The sequence below is a fragment of the Bombus huntii genome, chromosome 14 (assembly GCF_024542735.1).
Source record: "Bombus huntii isolate Logan2020A chromosome 14, iyBomHunt1.1, whole genome shotgun sequence".
NCBI classification, from domain to species: domain Eukaryota; kingdom Metazoa; phylum Arthropoda; class Insecta; order Hymenoptera; family Apidae; genus Bombus; species Bombus huntii.
The window spans coordinates 6,817,026-6,835,860 of record NC_066251.1 but is presented as its reverse complement, the minus strand read 5'-3'; the positions used below and the strand labels follow the sequence as shown (position 1 = coordinate 6,835,860).

Sequence of the window (18,835 nt, the reverse complement as noted above, 5' to 3'; positions counted from 1 at the left end):
TATAAAATGGCAACGGTCCAAGACGTGATTTAGCCTCGCACCGGGTTAATCGTGCGTTTCAGTGAACTGACCGAATTGCATCCGCCATTGTTGTGATTGGTGAGCGTTTCAGAGAAGACGGCGTTCTTAGATTGACGCGCATGCGCGTTGCGTGCTACTTGACGACGCTCTTCTTTCGAATTTTGGGGAGACACACGCACACAGACGAAATCGACGCAGGGGCACAGGTAGCAGAGCACGCACACGTACGATATAACACCTACATACATACGTATTTCGAAAACAGTATTCGCCGCTCGATTTTTGCGCACGTGCTATGAAATTTTTTCGAGCTTGTTACCCGCGTCTTTTTTAGACATACCAATTAATATCCACGTTATTCGCTTTCTATACGTTAAATAAAAGCAGTTCGAATGTTTCTTAAGAGAGAGTCCAGGTTGATGTCATTTTCTTTCCTGGTGCAGACAAAATTTTTGGACGTTATTATCGTTAATCTTGTTTAAACGAGAATTTTCGTAGGTTTGTAATCACGACATTCTAAAATTTAATCGCGCCTAAACAAAACGAGCGATAACAATGTTTATTGTGCTTGATATTATGTAAATGAAGCATTCTTATCTTTTATGAAAATGTCTGATCAGATGTATTCTAACCAATTTTATGATTTTCTTTTTTATTGCAGATAATTTCCAAAGTAAAGGAGTAATAATAAGGATCATTTTATATATGAAGAAATATGTAAGAACAATTAGTAGAAATAGCAAAAGGAAAGCAAAGTTAGTTACGCTTAACCAATAACGCATGCACAAGGTATATTTTCTGAAAGGTTTGGTATTTGAAATTGACAAAAATGAGAATCCATATAGATGATGATATCTATACAGTGCTTAATTGCATGTTATGCCTAAGGCTAAAAAAAAATCTTACCTTAAAAAGGTAAGAGAAATGCGTGAATATAGAAGACAAAAATTGAAGGAAGAAACATTAGAGGAACGTGCTATTAGATTATATACTGCTGCTGAGAGAATGAAGAACGCTAGAGCTAAAGAGACAGAAGAGCAGGCAGCAATAAGAAGAATGCAGGAAGCTCAGCGCATGGCCAGGCATCGTGCTAAAAAGAAGCGCTGTTTAGATGAAAACTTAGCAAGGGAAATTTCGAAAATTGCTGAGTTGTCTAAAATGCCAGATGCAGCTACGATAGCTCAAATGTCAGAGATGAATATGAATAAAATCTCTGCGGAATTGAAACAGATGATGGAAAGAGGAAAAGTACCAGAACATATAGTTCAAATGGCTCAACTTGCGGAGTTCAGCAAAATGACTGAATTGAATAAAATGTCTCAGGATATGGCTAAAAGATACGAGATGGAAAAGATGGCAGAGTATGCCAAGACAACAGAATACATGAAAATGCAAGAAATTGCAAAGATGTCTGAGATTGCCAAGATGAACGAGATGGTAAAGCTCTCAGAGATTGCTAAATACAATGATATCACGAAAATTAATGAAATTGCGAAGATGAATGAAATGATGAAAATGTCTCAAATGGCAAAAATCAATGAAGTTCAAAGAATGAATGAGATAGCTAAACTAAACGAAATGGTGAAGATGACGGAAATGGCGAAATATAATAATGATATAACAAAATTAAATGAAATTGCACAAATTAACGAGATGGCTAAAGAAATTGCAAAGATGAATGAGAAAACGAAAATGACCGAGATGATTAAAATGGCAAATATGCAAAATGACATTACAAAGATGCCTGAATATTCGAAAATGGCAGAAATGGCAAAATTAACTGAGTTGGCTAAATTAAATGAAATAACGATAACGAAATTAAATGATCCACCACCGCCACCAAAGGTACCAGAAATTCCTCGAATCCCTGAACCTGTGATCACTGTGCCAAATCCAAGAAATTTGCAAAATGTTCAGACTGTTCAAGTAGCGCAAGCTAGCCCATCCAGTACAATAAACTTTCCTACTGTGCCTGGTCAGGGTAAATATGCTCAGTTACTGGTTATTATCGAGGAGCTTGGAAGAGACATTCGCCTTTCTTATGCTGGAAGTCGCAGCGCAGCTGAACGCCTGAAGATGGGTATTCAGCATGCTCGAATTCTTGTACGAGAATGTCTACTGGAAACAGAACATAACGCGCGGCAATGATCTGCCGATATACTTAGCGATTAGATTTTTAGTCGATTATTTTAAAAAGTAATACTATGTACATTGTATGCAGTACAACAGTATATTTTAAAGGGAGTGTCTTAGCATCCACAAAAACGTGTATAGAATATATAACAATTATTATTTCTTATTATATGATCTTACTAGTTTGTATGTTTAATAAAAGAAAGTATGAGCAGCTAGTTGTTTTAAATAATGGGAAGATTAAGAAAGCTGTAATAGCTGTATAACTTAATATCACGTTTAATAATCAATAAAATGATTTAAGATATGCACTTTTGTGGATGCCTAAAGAAAATTAATCAATCAATAGCGCATAATATTGAATATAAATTAAATGACATGAAAAGATTCGTTTTTCACTTTAGTTGATTATTTTTATTAGAAAGAATGTAAAGATGACCATTTTCTATGCAAAGATTCAAATTATGAAGGAATTATTCCTTCATATTAAGTTCTTGATTAGTGAGTAGGAAACATAATATTAGGCAGGGAGAATTTGTACACTGTGAAGAGCCTTCATTTATATTTTCTAAGGAAAGTTTATTACTGCATTTTTTGGTTGAGATATGGGTACCTAGTAATTACCTACAATATACATGCAAGAAAAAAAAATTGATCAAACAAAATGTACCTACGAAAAGTATAATCCTTGAATATTACCGATTGCAAGGTATAACTAAATAAAAAAATACAGTTTTGTACAATATTGTCTATTAATTTTATACCCCTAAATCAAATTTGTATACGTATTTGTAGTAGAATATGTAATTTGAATTTGGCGCCACATGTAACGGAATGTAGTTTCTAGCTTTTCCATAAAGCGCTGTTAAAATTCCAGATACGTGTATATATGTATGCAATAGTATGTACAATAGCGGTGGAGGATAAAAGTCAATAGATTTAAGAATTTTTTGAACATTACGCTTAATTTTTATTTGTACTTATTTATTTACCGCGTAAAATTTTACTAACGTATTCGTTAAGGTGAGTTTCATATGAAATGTAAAATATAATTACATATTTAATTGAAGGTTATATTTATGTTTATTTTAATTTCACTGATCATACTAAAATCTTCTCGCATGATTGTCTTCAATTTTAAAAATTGTATTTTTTATATAAACTACATTTGTTTTTCGTATATTAAAAATTAATATATTTGCGAGATATAAGTAGTACATTGATGAAATTGTAACAGTCGTCTTGTGATATCTAGCTTATTATAACTTAGATTCTCTTCATAAATTATTTGTTAGGATATTTATTTAAAAAAAAGACAGTTAGAGAAGATGGAAGAGGAACGAGGAAATGTAGAAGTTTCAGCAAAGGTTACAGAGCCATTAATCAATGTACCAAATCCAAGAGCTCTTCAACAAACTGTTCCTTCTCTACCTGGTCAATCAAAGTATATACAGCTGCTTAATGTCATAGAAGAACTTGGTCACGAGGTTAGACCTACCTATGCTGGCAGTCGTACTTCTATAGAAAAAATTAAGCGTGGTATTGTACATGCACGTATCTTAGTTAGGGAATGTTTAGTTGAAACTGAAAAAAGCGCTCGTCAATAGGGCAAAAGTTTAAAATAATTTTTACACATAATAATCTGTAACTGACCAAGTACTCGAGAAGTATTTAACTATAGCGTAAAATATCTTATATATTTTTTGCCAAAGATGATACTGCATATATATCTTAAAAGATGAAAGAATCAGATAACAATTTATCTACCTCAAACTTCAAATTTTAATTGAACAAAAAGATCATTACTGTGAATAATAGTCATTAATTAAGCATAGGAAGTAATTTTAATTATTTTTTAAAAACTAATTTAAAAAATTATGCATCATTATATATTTATTTTATAAAATAACAAATTATTTATTCCTTTTTATATTATCAAAGAGAGTACAATGGAAGTAGCCATTAGATGCTATAGTTTATTAGTTGCAAGGTAATTAATTTTATGCGAATAATGAATGCATAGCATATTCCATAGCCAAAATTATTATTTTATATAATAGCTCCTGATAATAATGACTGATTATTGAAATGTATCTAATAATACATTTTATATTAAGAATGAAGAATGTATGTATCAATTTTACATAATAATTTTAAAGTAAAATTTTTAATTGCATTATTGATAGTACAAATATATTACTCAAATACAATGAAGGTAAATAGAAACTGATGAAATCAAGTTACAAAGAACCAATATAGTATTAAATCTTAACAGTATATATTTAGAATAAGATTTGTATGAGTATATTGTGACGTACTTAAATAATGATGTGTTATGAAAATATTTAAAGTGAGAAGATGAAAAGTTCCTATAACATGTAAATGATCTTTGCTCAGAAATGTATGAATTTACTACGTATAAGAAATGATGATCATGTCTTGTTCCTAAGTATTAATTATGATATGATCTCAATAATAACGACACACTCAGACCAAAAAGTACAAGTTATATGTATGTCAAGTTTTCAATGCAAATAAATAGATCAAATAGGGTTTTTATAAATATTTATCACAATTTTTTAAACGTTTATTAATAATATTTAACAGAAACCAACTTCATATCAAATGTTTTCAAACAAATTTTTATCTTTAATAAGAATAATAAGAATAGTAAACATAATTGGAAATAGCAATACAACATTACATACAAATGTAATTGCGTGCAACCTTAAAAATTTTGAATTTGTAATAATTTAAATATTGTATGACGTATTTTATTTTCATTAATTGTAATATTTATACAAATAAAGGTTTTTGCGTGTGAATCCCATAATATCTCCCTTAAAATAATTTTAATGTTTTTAGCCTAGAACCTTCAAATTTATCATTTCGTGTTACAGATTACAGAAAGTCGAGCATGTTCCGTACTTTGGATACTTTCGATACCGAATTTTCCGCTGATTCAGTTGAATGGTGTCCAATAGATTCCTTCAAAGATGTATTTGTTTGTGGAACGTATCAATTAATGAAAGACGAGAATTTATCATCCAATGTATCATCAAAACGTTTAGGAAGAATTTATCTATTTCAAATTGTACAAAATGGACGCTTAATAATATTGCAAAAATTAGAAGTACCCGCTGTATTGGATATGAAATGGGCGCATGTTACATTACAAAATAAAATTTTACTCGGTGTTGTAAACTCTTTAGGGCACTTACAAATTTATCAACTTAAAAATGATAACGAAAAGATAACTTTAGAATTATTAGTGCAGAAGAGAGTTGGCGATGAAGTACTTGCATTATCTTTAGATTGGTGTACCGGAAGATTGATGAATGAAGGCAGTTTAAAAATAGTAGTTAGCGACTCAAAAGGTTTCGTTTCATTGTTTGAGTTAAACGAAAATGAACTTAATAAAATTAATTCATGGTCAGCACATGGATTTGAAGCATGGATTGCAGCTTTTAATTATTGGGACACAAACATCATATATAGCGGTATGGAAGTAAATGAAATCAAAATTAATTTAAAAAATTAACAATAATTATATTTAAGGTGGCGATGACTGTAAATTTCAATGTATTGATACGAGGATAAAGACTCGGGTTTCAAATAAAGTTCACGGTGCAGGCGTTACAAGTATTCATAGTAATGCAGCGAGAGAATTTTTATTATCATCTGGAAGGTGCTGTAAAGCTTAAAGTACACTAGAACTCCATTTATCTGAACTCATTGAAAGATGCAATAATAATTCATCGATTCTCTCCGCTATTTATGATTTTCCGTTCATATAATAATTTATATTCAAATAAATGGATTCAATTAGCAGAAATTCATTTAGTTCAATAAATGAAGTTCTACTATAGAATAGTAATATTAATAAGATAACGATTTTGAATAAAACTCTCATAATGTTTTAGTTATGATGAAATATTGAGATTATGGGATACGAGAAACTTGAAGCAGCCAATTTCAAATATCAATCTGGGCGGCGGTATTTGGCGTTTAAAATGGGATCCCTTTAAGTGGAAATATTTGTTCGCTGCTTGCATGTATAGCGGATTTAGAATAGTCGACTGCGAAAATACTGAAATACCGTCTGTTATTGGCGAGTATAATGAACACGAAAGTATAGCATATGGGTGCGATTGGAGTTACTTAAATAGCGAAGAAATATCAGGACAAATACTCGAAAAAGAAACGAAATATGCATTTCTAATGGCTACTTGTTCTTTTTATGATCATGATTTAAAATTATCTGCATTATATTTAAAGAATAACTAAAGAATTTTCAATAAAGAAGAACCGAAAATTTATATATCTACAACAGATAACTTTTATTGTAATGTGTAAAGTTCTTCTTTTATTCTCTATAATACTAATCATTTTTTTATTGTATTATTTGTTATGCACACATGAAAGAAGGTTAACCTATTAATCGGTGGGTTCTAATTTGTGGGATACAATATTTTCTTTATTTATAAACCTCGTATCATTTCTGTTAATAAGTCATCTCATATTTGCATTTGCAAAAATTGAGATTGATTAAATTGGAATTAATTTCTTTTTATCAACTCTTAGTTTCATAATTATACTAGTTTTTTGTTAAGAAATGTTCCAAGAGATTAATAATTTAACGAAAACAAATTAATTTCAGTTAAATTGGTTTCAATCTTTAGAAATATACACTAATGTGATATAATTTATTTCCAACAGAAATGAAATGAGACAAAAATGTAACTATTATGTCCAAAAGATTGACAATTTAAGTGACGATTCAACTCTTTCCCAGTTAATAGGTTAATTAAGACAAAACAGATTTAGCTGGATTTTAATCTTTGGAAATATAAGTACGACATAATTTATCTTTGACATTTGAAATGAGGCGTAGAAATAATTGTTATATGTAAAATATTGGTCATTTAAATACTTAGCAATCTCTTCCCCGATTAACAGGTTAAATTTGAAGAGTTAGGAAGCATGCGCAAGAAAAATTAAAGGATCCCGGCATCGCGTCGCTATTCGATGAACGTGGAATGGTTTAGAGAGTCGCTGGAAGATGGCAATGTGGCAGTGCAAGCTGCATTTCGCCGCGGCCAGTTCGATAAAAATCAGTCGTTCACAGGGGCTGTTTTGGCGTGGTGTCAGTGCTGTGATTTCTGTGACGAGTTTGCGTTCAGTTCCGCGGTAAATTATCAGTGATTAGTTTTGGTAAGTAAATTTTTATTTTGTCGAAAATTTCAATTTCTACATTCATTACCATGATCCATGGCATTGTGAATTTTTCTTGGCTCGATCAGTAAAATCAGCTGTGGAATTGTGCACGTCCTGTCCCTGTGGAATGACCTAGAAAAGATTTGGCGCGTATCCTTGCAAAATTTTCGGCCCCCTTCTCGAGAATCTTATTGTGTGACAAATATCAAGAATGCTCATTGAATCAAGGTTAGAATATAACGTTTGACGTGATAAACTTGCAGGGAAAGCAGAGCGACAGTTTGATTCCCCAGTCGTTAGGGACAGGCCGCTTTAGGAGAATTTAATCGAGTTTCGAGACCGTCGTTGGTCCATCGATTCATTAGCGAATTCATCTGAAAACCGTGGCCATTCAACGAGCTCTTCACTCTTTAACACAGTTACATTTTTTCGATCATTTTACCGAACCAAAATTGTAGTTTTCTAACGTCGAAAAATACCTGCAATTTGGAAAGTATTTGAAAAATCCATTGGTGTGTAAGATAAGAGATAGATTAAAATATAAAAATTGAAGAATCGTAGCAGGATTCAGGCTTCTTATTCGAAAGAATTGTTTCTAGAATGTATCACGGTACAGTAACGATTGTTTAAACAATAATTAGATCTTTTACATACATATAAATATTTATCTCTTTGACAAATTTTATATGACTTTAAACAAATTTCATATTCTGTTGTATGAATAGAAATTTTCGAATGGACAGAAATTAAAACAATCTTTATTGTTTTTATTTGTAATATTTTGAATGACTGTTAAAATTCTACAAGAAATATTCATGATGCCATCGTGATTTAACCAATTGTTTTTGGGTGGGGTGAATCTACGAATTGAAGCTAACTATTACTGACAAATTACGAAACAATTTCGGTTATTCGTATACATCAAATTTAGTTTCATATTTCGACCTTTTCAAGTTTGTTTAATTAAACGGAAAAATGATACATCGGTGCCGTTTTTTCTTTTTCGAACGCACAAGTGTCTCAAGCTTGAATCTCACTTGACAGCTACGGTTCTTGTTGGATACGGCGAAGGTTACTCAACAGCATATTAATTATTCTCCGCAGCTTTTCATCATTAATTTAGATGCAATCTAACGGTCCCTTGGTTCTGTACCACTATTTACCCATTCTTTAATTCTTTTACACTCAACGAATAATTCCATCAGGTAAACTGTTCTCATTTCTCACATTAGGGGTCGAGATTATGATCTGATATTGTTATTTTTCTTCATCATCTGCCTCATTGTTCCAAAACGTCGGTACTCTTAATCTTATGTGTGTAATTATTTTTAAAATTTATTCGAATTGTACAGGGACACTGAATTTATCGTGATGACCATTAAATCACGTAAATTGTAGAATATCTTTGTAGATTGATCTGACAGATTCAGAAATATTCCAATCTTTCTTGTGATATTTTTTATAATGGTATAACTTTTTCTTTACTTTAACTTTATATTACAATATATCGATTAGCTTTGTTATTATTGTTAGTTGATTTTCTAAACGATGGCTATTCTTTCAAAAGGATATTGGTCAGGGTGAAATAAAAATAAAATACTTTGCAATCATTGTTTTCAAGGTATGAAAGATATACTAGAAATATTAGAATAATTAAAATGATCAATTCGTAATTTTTCATACAGATTCCATAGACTTACATCGTTTATTTGTATTTCTGAGTTATTTTTTGAAGATTTTCTGTAATACTTTTTAAGTGAAATTTGTTTTACATTATATATTTTTCATATATCTTTCATTTTGATTTCTTCATTATAAATTTATTTACTATTAATCCTGAGGTCCATTCGAATTGACCGCGTAAAAAGGTGGCGTAACAGGACTATTAAATTCTGCCTTTTTTCCCCTATCAGTTATTAGTATGTTTGCAGGTTATGAGATCAAGGACGAGCGAGACATAGACATCGACCAGAAATTATATCCTTTATGGTGGTCAAAGCTTATCAATCTTTCTTTCTGTCTAAAAAAGGGGCGTTGTCTTTTGGGATATTTTGGATGAAATCGCATTCGACAATTTCGCTACTTCTTTCTGATGGAGATAAAACAGTTTCATTCTTTTGCATGTCCGCGATGACGTATCTACGTGCCCATCATGTATATAGTGTATGTAGTCATGTATATATATATATATATATAGACAAACGTGCGTGTATATGTGTAGGATACTGTTTAATCGATTTTGTCTTGTACCAACGTTATCGCATGAAAACGAAACGGTGTTGTCGAGAAACCGACATGGAAATAAAAAAATATGCTGTATTTATGTATTATGCAAAAGTATTTATCATTCGTGCATTATTTTATCATTTTAGAAGAGATATATGAATGTTCGACGATTATTCTATGCAAATAGATGTAAAACGGAATTAATTATGCATGTTACAGATATGTATCTTGCATCTACAGCTACTATCGATAAAATTATCGATAAATATCGGTAATTCGACATATCGGTAATAACTTTATCTTAAAGATAATAATTATATTGTAATATATTGTACATTGTAGTTCAGGCATCTAATGTTCGATTTATCGATATTGTAGCGATAACTAATTGATAGTTACACATATACTTATCGTTCTGATATCGATAAATGGAACAGAGATGATTGAAGTGATTTGTTTTGTATCCTTCTTCAAGTTAAGATATTATTGATATGTCGATAGCATTTTGCTAGCTTCGTTCATATTTTCTCATGAAGATTAATTGGTGCGTAAATAATTACATTAGGAAAATCTGTGAAACGATTTAATTGAATACATCTGGATAACGATAAATTATCTTATTATACATATTCCGTTTCTCGCATTATTGAATTTTTCCTCTTTAATATCTCTCATTGTAACAAGGATTTAGAAAAATCCTTCGTGTTGAAACACATTTTTTAATCAAAATGTTTGGAAAGTATCTCTATCGAATCTGCTGTATTAATTTATTGTTCGATACTCGTACACTAAGTTTCTTGAACTTCTCTCTTATGATTGCATGATGTTTTTTCTTTCATATTTCGTGCGTATACGAGTGGAGGCATGGTCCACGGCATGGGAAGGAAATGACGACGGAAGGGGGCTTCTTGTCTAAGATTCCTCGGTATGCGGAGCTCATTAAAATCGAAATTTTTCAATCGACGGACGCCTCGTTAATTAACGAATCGTTGGGTACGCGATTGAAAGAGTGCACGCTAATATAAGGATTATCGGGGAATTTTAAGTCCCTAGACATTAATACTGCGGTATTTATTTTCGTAAAAATTAACGTTATTGTTGAGCATCATAGGGGCGATTTGAAAGTTAACAAACGGCTGAACAGATATTTATTAGGAAATTAAAATCTAGCGAGAGAAATCTATTGGGGGAATAGCGATCTCTGCCTTCATAAATTAAAGAAATTTATTTTTAATTGAATGTTGTGTATAACAGAGTTTTAATTGAAAATTATGTATCATAGAGTATAGAATGGAATAATTAAGCGATATACAGAATAAAGAGAGTTTAGAAAATTAGAAATCTAATAACTGTATGTGGCATTAAATTGTTATTGTGTTATTTAATTTCAACTTTCGAAAGATTCACGTTCAGAATTAATAATTTTTCTATCTACCCACCGTGTCCTTAATGTTTTTTAAATGCGAATATACGACGTTTAAGAATCATCAACTTCGCATTAAGTTGTGACGTAGATATCAAATCGAATCTCAGACTTGCAGAATTTATCATCAACGGCGAAGGGTGGGGGGCGGGGGGTGGGGGTGGGGAGATTGAATTAGGAAACTTACTAGGTTTATTACTAGGGCGACGACTAACGGAAAATCAGAAGCTCGCGAGATTTACCGCTGACGCACACGAACCGATCTCTCCTACGTTGTAGATTAAATTCCCCGTTTATGGAGAAATATCGTGGATACATTTTTATTCCGCTGCTCTATACGATCGTAACAAGTACGAAAATAAATTTATCCGACATATCCAACGAGGTTTAACAAACATCTATTCAAAGAACATTTATTCGCTTCAAACAAATTCGGCGAATAATCTTAACTATAAGATTAATGTTATTACGAATATACAATGACGGATAAAAGAAAGTTAAAGATTGATGCGTTACGAACATGAGTAACTGGCGTGTTAAAAATTGTTTACCATACCGTGGTTATTTATTTGTTGCTCTTATTAAATATAAATGCATCTTGTAAAATTATAGTGCCTTTTTATACTTCTTATTCCATAAACTTTCTTCTATTGCTACCGTATTTTAAGGTTAGGATTCAACAACCTTTTTAGTTTATGCTACCGCAAGAAATCTATATCACAAACGTTATTATTAGACTATCTATATTCAAAATAGAACGTATTTGATTATACTCGAATAATTATACGCAATCATTCAGTTAATATTTCAATATATTGTTTCTTAGGGCCCCCGACTATTTGCTCAAAATGAATAAGAAGAGGAAATAGATGAAACAAGCGTTCGTACGATCGCGACGAATTGCCCAGGAAACCGAATCGCTCGCTGGAATTGCACGTTCGTTCGTTGCATCCTGCTCTGCATCCTTCACGCGTCACAGCGATTCGTTTTTTCGCTTTCTGCGTCGTTGCATTCTCGTGGACGATGCGACGGTTTGCCATGCGTGTGCGTCAATGAACACACGTGTGACCTCCGGACGATTCTTTTCCGGCATTGCCTCCTGGAGATTTTGCTACGATCAGACTTTCTTGCAGTTTACAATTTTATTCCCTGATGAGCAGGCAAAAGAGCATAAGTGAAGTTATGGTCACAGCAGCTAATATATTCTACATTACTGTTTTTTACTTTATTCGAATTATTATTGGAATAAATATTATTGTATTTGTGGGCAATTTTTCATTCTTTTCGTATCTTTGTTGAAATTTTAGCACTCAAAGACTCAAAGACGTTCACTTCTTTCGTACGTCATTTTAGGCGTTCACGTCTTCTAGACGCAAAGAATTATACGTAATTTTATTTTGAACTTCTTCTTTGAAGGTCTTCGGTTATCGCTAGGTGGCAGGTAATGACAAAATCCGCAATTACTTAGTTGCCAACCCAATATGTGGAATGGTATTTTTAGTGCGTATCGAGTTCCATTTCATTTGTATGTCAAGCGGTTAAAACAATCAAAGTAACGCTTAACAATATTCTAGAAACTTGGAAGAGCATTCAAGAATTTTTTGGGATTTCTTAAAACACGGAGACTGACTAGAAGAGACTGCATGGAATAAAAGACCCAGTGTGTAGACAACAGTAAAAGTAAAGTTGCAGGCGGAGGGTTAATTGTCAGAAACATTGTTTGATCAAATAAATATAAGTCGAGCTAGGATTAATATAAGAGCCAACGTTTTTAAAAAAAGAAGAAGGTTTCTGAATCGAGTATGATGTACATACATATAGTCTTGTGTAAATGCAATAGGACGAGGCATACAGTGAAGGACAGGAAAAAAACTTAAGGGATAAGCGGTACGAAAAAACAGCATATTTTTGGAAAGCAGAGTTACAATCGATAAGGACAATTAGATTATAAATAAATATAATACACATAACTGTCTTTAACGTGACAAAAATGTTTAACTTAGTACAACAAAGGTACCAATAATGTAGTGTATGTAATTATTATACATAAATATGAATGTTAAACTTTCTTCTTGTCTGCCACTGTATGTTACCAATTTTTACGTTCAAGATCTAACACCTTATCTTAAACTGCATTTTAAATGTTATAGGTGCTTCTCTACAGAGCTAGTAATTCTGACTTATACTCCTTCGTCCATCTATCAGATGCGTACATATTTGAATCTAGTGTGGCTTCCAAGGTGAAATATATATAAATTCGCGTGGAAGTCTACGCGTTAACCGCGATGACTGTACAGAATTTTCCTGTGATTTCGTATCCTGACTTTTCATCGTCACTAGAACTCTAAACTACTTTGTGATGCCACTGTTCTTCGTCTTTCCAGGCGCGCGCGATTCAGGTCAATCGACGTTCACCCCGCGAAAACGCCTTAAAAGTTTGCGGAAGAAATAGGAGGAAAAATGATGGGGTCCGCGGTAAATCCTTCGAATCTGGGGCGAAGCATATTGTCGCCAAGATGGTGCGATTCCGTTACGTAATTTTTAACCGGCAACAACAGCAGAAAATTCTAAGGAAGATTTATTTATGAAGCACGCCCGAAACTGGGCCATTGATCTTTCTCGTGGAAAAACGAAATCACTAGAAAATATAAAACAGATTTATTATTCCGAGTTTACGGTTTTCTTCCACTTAGAGTTAGACTAATCGGGTTACTTTAACTGGTATTCCTCTGCTTTCCTGGTTTCTTTTCGCTTCTACTCCGCTATGAGATACATAATGCATCGGGTTATTAACTGTTATGCTAATATATCTTCTTATTTCTATCGTGGATCTATATATCTAAATATGCTATCTAAATATGCTATAATTTTCAATACATAGGTCGTACGTGTTTAATAAGTTTGCTTGTCTTTCGATTATACATTCCATATATATATATGGAATTATATTCCACTTATGTTAGCTGCGGTGTTAGCTATAACAGAAGTTTTTGTATCAGATTCTGTGATTTCGATCTGAATGGGGATTATTGGAATATCTATTGCACAATTAACAGTAATCGGCTCAGTGATAAATAATAGATGACGAATTACTTAGTAAAGAGCACGGCTAACTATTTGCTCTACGTTGTATTGAATAGTGGAGAACGCATAACGAAACATATTTCATATCCATGGACTGTACATTTTATTTTAGAAATTCTTATATTGTTAAAACTCGAGGAGAATTTCATCAAACATTTCATCAAACGCTAAAGAAATCTTGCAAAACAATGGTTTCTTAAAAAAATATTTCAATTTAATTTTCTGAGAAACGAAATCTCATATAGGAAACATAGTTGCATGTTCTGAACTTATTGTTCCACGTCAGAATCATCCTCTTTTCTGCTGGACTTTTGGTTGCGAGATTTGGACGAGTTTCACAGTCAGATAAAGGAAATCGACACAGTCAGAAATGAATGGATGAACTACGAAGTGAAAGCATCCAGTGCATTCTGCAAAGCTCTTGTTCCATGAATCCTCCTGACTTCCTTCTTTTTTTTTCGGAATACCACGTGGTTGCGTTTGCTACCGGGACAATCGACGACCCCATTGTGACCGAGGAAGAGCAGAAGGGAAAAAAGCAGAAGAAAATATCGGTTTTTCCACCACTGGCACAGTCGCTGCGCTCGCGTTTCGCGGTTCTTCGTCTTTGTCAGGCAAGTTTTCCCCGAGGCGGACAGAAAATTCCTCAAGTCCATTTGGAATCGAGAAGAACGAGAGATTTAATCGGAGAAAAATTATCAGTAGCAGTAAAGGCCCCTAGACGCGTTGAAACATGTTGCGATGTATGCGTCGACACTTAGGTTTCATGATACATTATACGTGTTACAGTAGTACAACTTGTAGTGGCATAATATACGTATTTATTAAGTTCAGCCGGTCGGCCTTGAAATGGACTTGGCTACGTTGCTCCTTATGTCACTCATACTACATTCTTCCAAGATTCTTCACCAGAAAAAGATCTAAAAAACCGATAACTCTTTTTTGAAGGATGTACAAACGAAGGATATCTGGTTGGACAAATGTGGACAAACAAATGTGGCTGTTTGGTTTATCGTAGAAATTCGCATCTGGGGTTGTCAACTTCATTCAGCTCACAATCTCATCTCCGCGTAAAACGGGCCTTAGAGGGACATTGTCCGATAGACGTTGAAAAGACGATTCTGATCGTACACACGTAAATATTACTCATAATCACTCGATACATCCATTCTTAGCTCTTTTAATAACGTAGAATTAGAGAATACGTTCCTGTCGATTAACCATACTTTTGTTCGTTTCTTTTTAGCTTTTGATTTTCTTATCTAGTGTCTAGTGGAAGACTGCACAACAGTAGAAGGAATGAACGCAGGTGTGCAAAAGGTTCTAAGGGATGAATGATGAGAATGGGTGGAGAAATGATTAAGGAAGATGGAAAGAATAAGAGAAAATATGATGGAAGAAATACCAAAGATTAGAAGGTGCAATAAGTAGACTGTTAACAATAGAGGCGGCTTGTGGAAACAATAGTTTTAGAATAGGAAGAACATCTAGCATAGATTCTTTCGTATGTGTAACTAGATGAAGGATAAAGGAATAAGGATAAGGATAGGATTAAGGAATCAGCGTGTGGTTAGAAAAATTGTAATCAAATTTTGTTGAAATAACCGGTTTCAAAATTTAACTTAAAATTCTATATTCATTGTTATTTCTTTTGTTCATCCAACTTTATGTAAATTCGTATATTAGCAAAAATTGAGAAATTGTTTAATCAGATAATATAAGAATTTACATAAAGTTAGATGAACAAAAGAAATAACAATGAATGTGCAGTTTTAAATTAAATTTTGAAACCGGTCATTTGACCGGGTCTGGTAAGGTTAGTGTCAATGAAATTACGTTTTTCCATTTCTTTTTTAATTTGCCACAGTCATTATGGAACAGCAGAAATTCATTTCATCTTGTAGTATGCGAATACTCAATACAATTCCTCGTTTTCCACCATGGAGCCGACATAATTGCAAACCGCCCCTTTCTTCCTTTTTTCCCTACTTGAAGGGATGGAAGATAATTGTTATCGCGGTCAAGCTACACAGACCGCATTGAAATTTTTTAGAAAAAAAAAATAAAAGAAAACACAGAAAGGAACGAGAAACTAATTGTGCAGTCGAGCTTTTTAATATTACAGTACAAGCTGGCAGAAGTTAAATCATTTTTTAAAGTAGGAACTTCATTGAAGCTTCAGAGTGGTCTGGCTGTAAAGTTCGTTCGATAAAATGAAACCATTGGCTTGCTATTAATTATACGAATATATTTATTACGTAACCGTTTTACGTCGAAGATTCTCTTCTTTATATGTATAGTGGTCTTGAATATATATATATAGTTGTTAATATATCTTACTGTATACATATATTATACTGGATGAATCAATAAGAAGTACTATCTAAAATAACTCGTTAGCTATCTGTTTCATCGACGAACGTCTGAAATGAATTACGTTGCATTTCAAGAGACTTGGATGGATGCTATTTTATTTTCCAATATCTTATCTCTTCTGATATATCAACATTGAGTCTTTTAAACGACATCATATATTTTTTATAACATTAGACTATTATAAGAATATTATTAGAATATTATGAGATTTGTTCGCTGCTTTGTCGTAGTTGATTTCTCGTAGGCTTCTATTTGTACTCTGTGACTCACAAAACGATACTGCATTTAGATTTCGTTTTAGCTATAGAGAACTCATTGTGAAGGCAGTATATTCTTGAAAAGTATTTCTTGAGAGTTTCCGACAAGACTCCGTTGTGTTTATGCGTTACCTGACATGCATTCTGTCAGATTATTCAAGCGCTTACGACCAAGCCAAACACATACCGCATTTAAATGTATGCAACCATAGGTGGTTAGATCTTACTTGAGTTCAGAGCTAAGGCCCCAGGCAGACAACTTTAGAAAAAGATGTAAATTTATCGACCGGTCAAATGATCGGCCGCGATAAATAAGCCAGGCTAGGGATTTTTCTTCATAAAAGAAGGAAGCGAAGAAGAAAGTTGAGAAATTGATTAATCAGATAATATAAGAATATATATAAAGTTGAACAACAGAAATAACAATGAATGTATAATTTTAAATTAACCTTTGAAACCGGGCCTCGTAAGGTTAGTGTTCGCAAAGATGAATTGGAATGTAACAGCTTACAGGATCGTCCGTATCTCAATCAATCGTCCGATCAATCTATCCATTAGATTGAGGTTAGAAATTGGGATTAGGTCGTGCAATGCTGGTATATATATATTTCGTTGGACAGAAACAAATGGTACTTTTCTTTTTAGCAGCGTTCCTTCGATAAAACGGGGGTAGTTGTTTCTTTGATAAAACTCGACGGGGAAGCGAGAAACGAGTAAATATCTCTGTTGTGTCTAAACCATACGGTGAAGCCTTGGCAAAGGCTTTCTTAGAGAGATAGCTAGGAACAAGTGGAGGAAAGCGGAAGATTCGTGTACCGTCACTTTGCCATTCTCCTCCGACTTAAAGCAGTTGAATAATTTAAAAAAGAAATTAATTATTAATCAATTGCCTTAAACCTAATTTAATCTTAAACCACAAATGTAAAAGGACCCATAATCTACAATGCATTAGAGTAATATACAGGGCAATACGAAGACGATTTTCTCGAAAATGAAGTCTCAAATGAAAAAAATTTTTTTCCATATTTTCGACTTATTTTCTCATGTACAGTCACCCCTTCCAGGTTGTACCATCAATACTGAGACACTCTGTATACAAATATTGACCCTCTATGTAATGATTGACCGTTTACATAAGAAAGTAGGGAGTATAATATAATGCTTTTCGTATGCAATAAAATTTATTTTATTATAATCTACATATTATATATATGTAAATGAATCGGAAATAACATGCGGTATTCGATTTTATACGATCAATGTAATTTGATGCAAAAGTCATAACGCAGTAGGCTGTGATTTTTGCATGTTGTCAATTAATAGGAACTTGTAACAGGTCATATAATCACTGCATACGTATAAAATATCATCCAAGCTTTGCATCCAAGCTATTTGCAAAATAGCATCCAAGCAAAAGAAGTTATTTCACTCAAAAGTGTCTATATCTTTAAATTATTACCTATATCTTTTCTTGCGAAAAGATTATATTATTATCTATGTACATAGTAGCAGTAAGAATAAGAAAATATAGAAATAAGAATTGTACTGTTACTACTACTGTGTACATAGATAATAATATAATCTTTTTCGTTGTTCTTATAAGAGAAGATATAGATATAGTTAAAAATACGCAATAACATTCGACAAAACATGAACGTGGCTTTACAAAGATATTGCATATTCTTATAATTTATTCTAAATTTACATAATTATCCATGTACGTAATTTATACAATTTACGTTTATTTCTATTAATCTTCAATTAATTTCCATTATCAACAACTAGGTGGGACACCCTGTATACGATTGGTTACACTGTGAGAAGCTCCATATCAAAAGAAAAGACACGAAAAGTTCAGAGGGACACCCTATAGAAACCTGAGACTAGTTGTCACCCCAGCTGATTTCCCGAGCCCGTACAATCTAGCGTAATTCAAAAGTGGATGGCGACCCTTCGCCATTCGAGGGTGTACCATTCTCACCCCTGGGGGTGACATTGTTACGCGGACTGGTGCATGCGAGTCTCGAGAATGCAGAATCCATCCTAATATTTCACGCAGTCTGCTGCAGACTGCATCTCCCTTTCTATACAGGGTGTT

General features: G+C 32.9%; 3 protein-coding genes across 6 annotated transcripts in view; all 3 read left to right on the top strand.

The window, feature by feature from the left end:
* The first annotated feature begins 79 nt into the window (after positions 1–79).
* Positions 80–2,897, top strand: LOC126873337 (uncharacterized). 3 transcript variants are annotated; one of them, XM_050634096.1, is made up of 2 exons: positions 80–227; positions 683–2,897. In XM_050634096.1, the coding sequence occupies exon 2, from the start codon at positions 901–903 to the stop codon at positions 2,167–2,169; it is 1,269 nt and encodes a 422-aa protein (XP_050490053.1). In that variant the 5' UTR covers positions 80–227; positions 683–900; the 3' UTR covers positions 2,170–2,897. The 3 variants fall into 3 exon arrangements, with proteins under 3 accessions (XP_050490053.1, XP_050490052.1, XP_050490054.1); XM_050634095.1 differs by having other exon boundaries at positions 97–245; XM_050634097.1 differs by lacking the exon at positions 80–227 and adding an exon at positions 262–519.
* A 585-nt stretch (positions 2,898–3,482) lies between these two features.
* Positions 3,483–6,441, top strand: LOC126873411 (diphthine methyltransferase). Its single transcript, XM_050634252.1, has 4 exons — positions 3,483–3,693; positions 5,055–5,654; positions 5,713–5,842; positions 6,078–6,441. The coding sequence occupies exons 1-4, from the start codon at positions 3,483–3,485 to the stop codon at positions 6,439–6,441; spliced, it is 1,305 nt and encodes a 434-aa protein (XP_050490209.1).
* Positions 6,442–7,200: 759 nt separating this feature from the next.
* Positions 7,201–18,835, top strand: part of LOC126873331 (uncharacterized) — a 42,078-nt gene continuing 30,443 nt past the window's right edge. For both annotated transcript variants that reach the window (XM_050634081.1, XM_050634080.1), the window contains exon 1: positions 7,201–7,368. The gene's annotated coding sequence lies outside the window, so the exon portion shown is untranslated. The remainder of the gene's footprint in view (positions 7,369–18,835) is intronic.

Bases quoted from the DNA above. Each gene is read 5' to 3' on its own strand.
- LOC126873337 (XM_050634096.1), top strand. From the start codon at position 901: ATGCCTAAGGCTAAAAAAAAATCTTACCTTAAAAAGGTAAGAGAAATG.
- LOC126873411 (XM_050634252.1), top strand. From the start codon at position 3,483: ATGGAAGAGGAACGAGGAAATGTAGAAGTTTCAGCAAAGGTTACAGAG. The intron at 3,694-5,054 runs GTATTGTACATG...TTCGTGTTACAG, and splicing joins TATAGAAAAAATTAAGCGTG to ATTACAGAAAGTCGAGCATG. The intron at 5,655-5,712 runs GTATGGAAGTAA...ATTATATTTAAG, and splicing joins CACAAACATCATATATAGCG to GTGGCGATGACTGTAAATTT.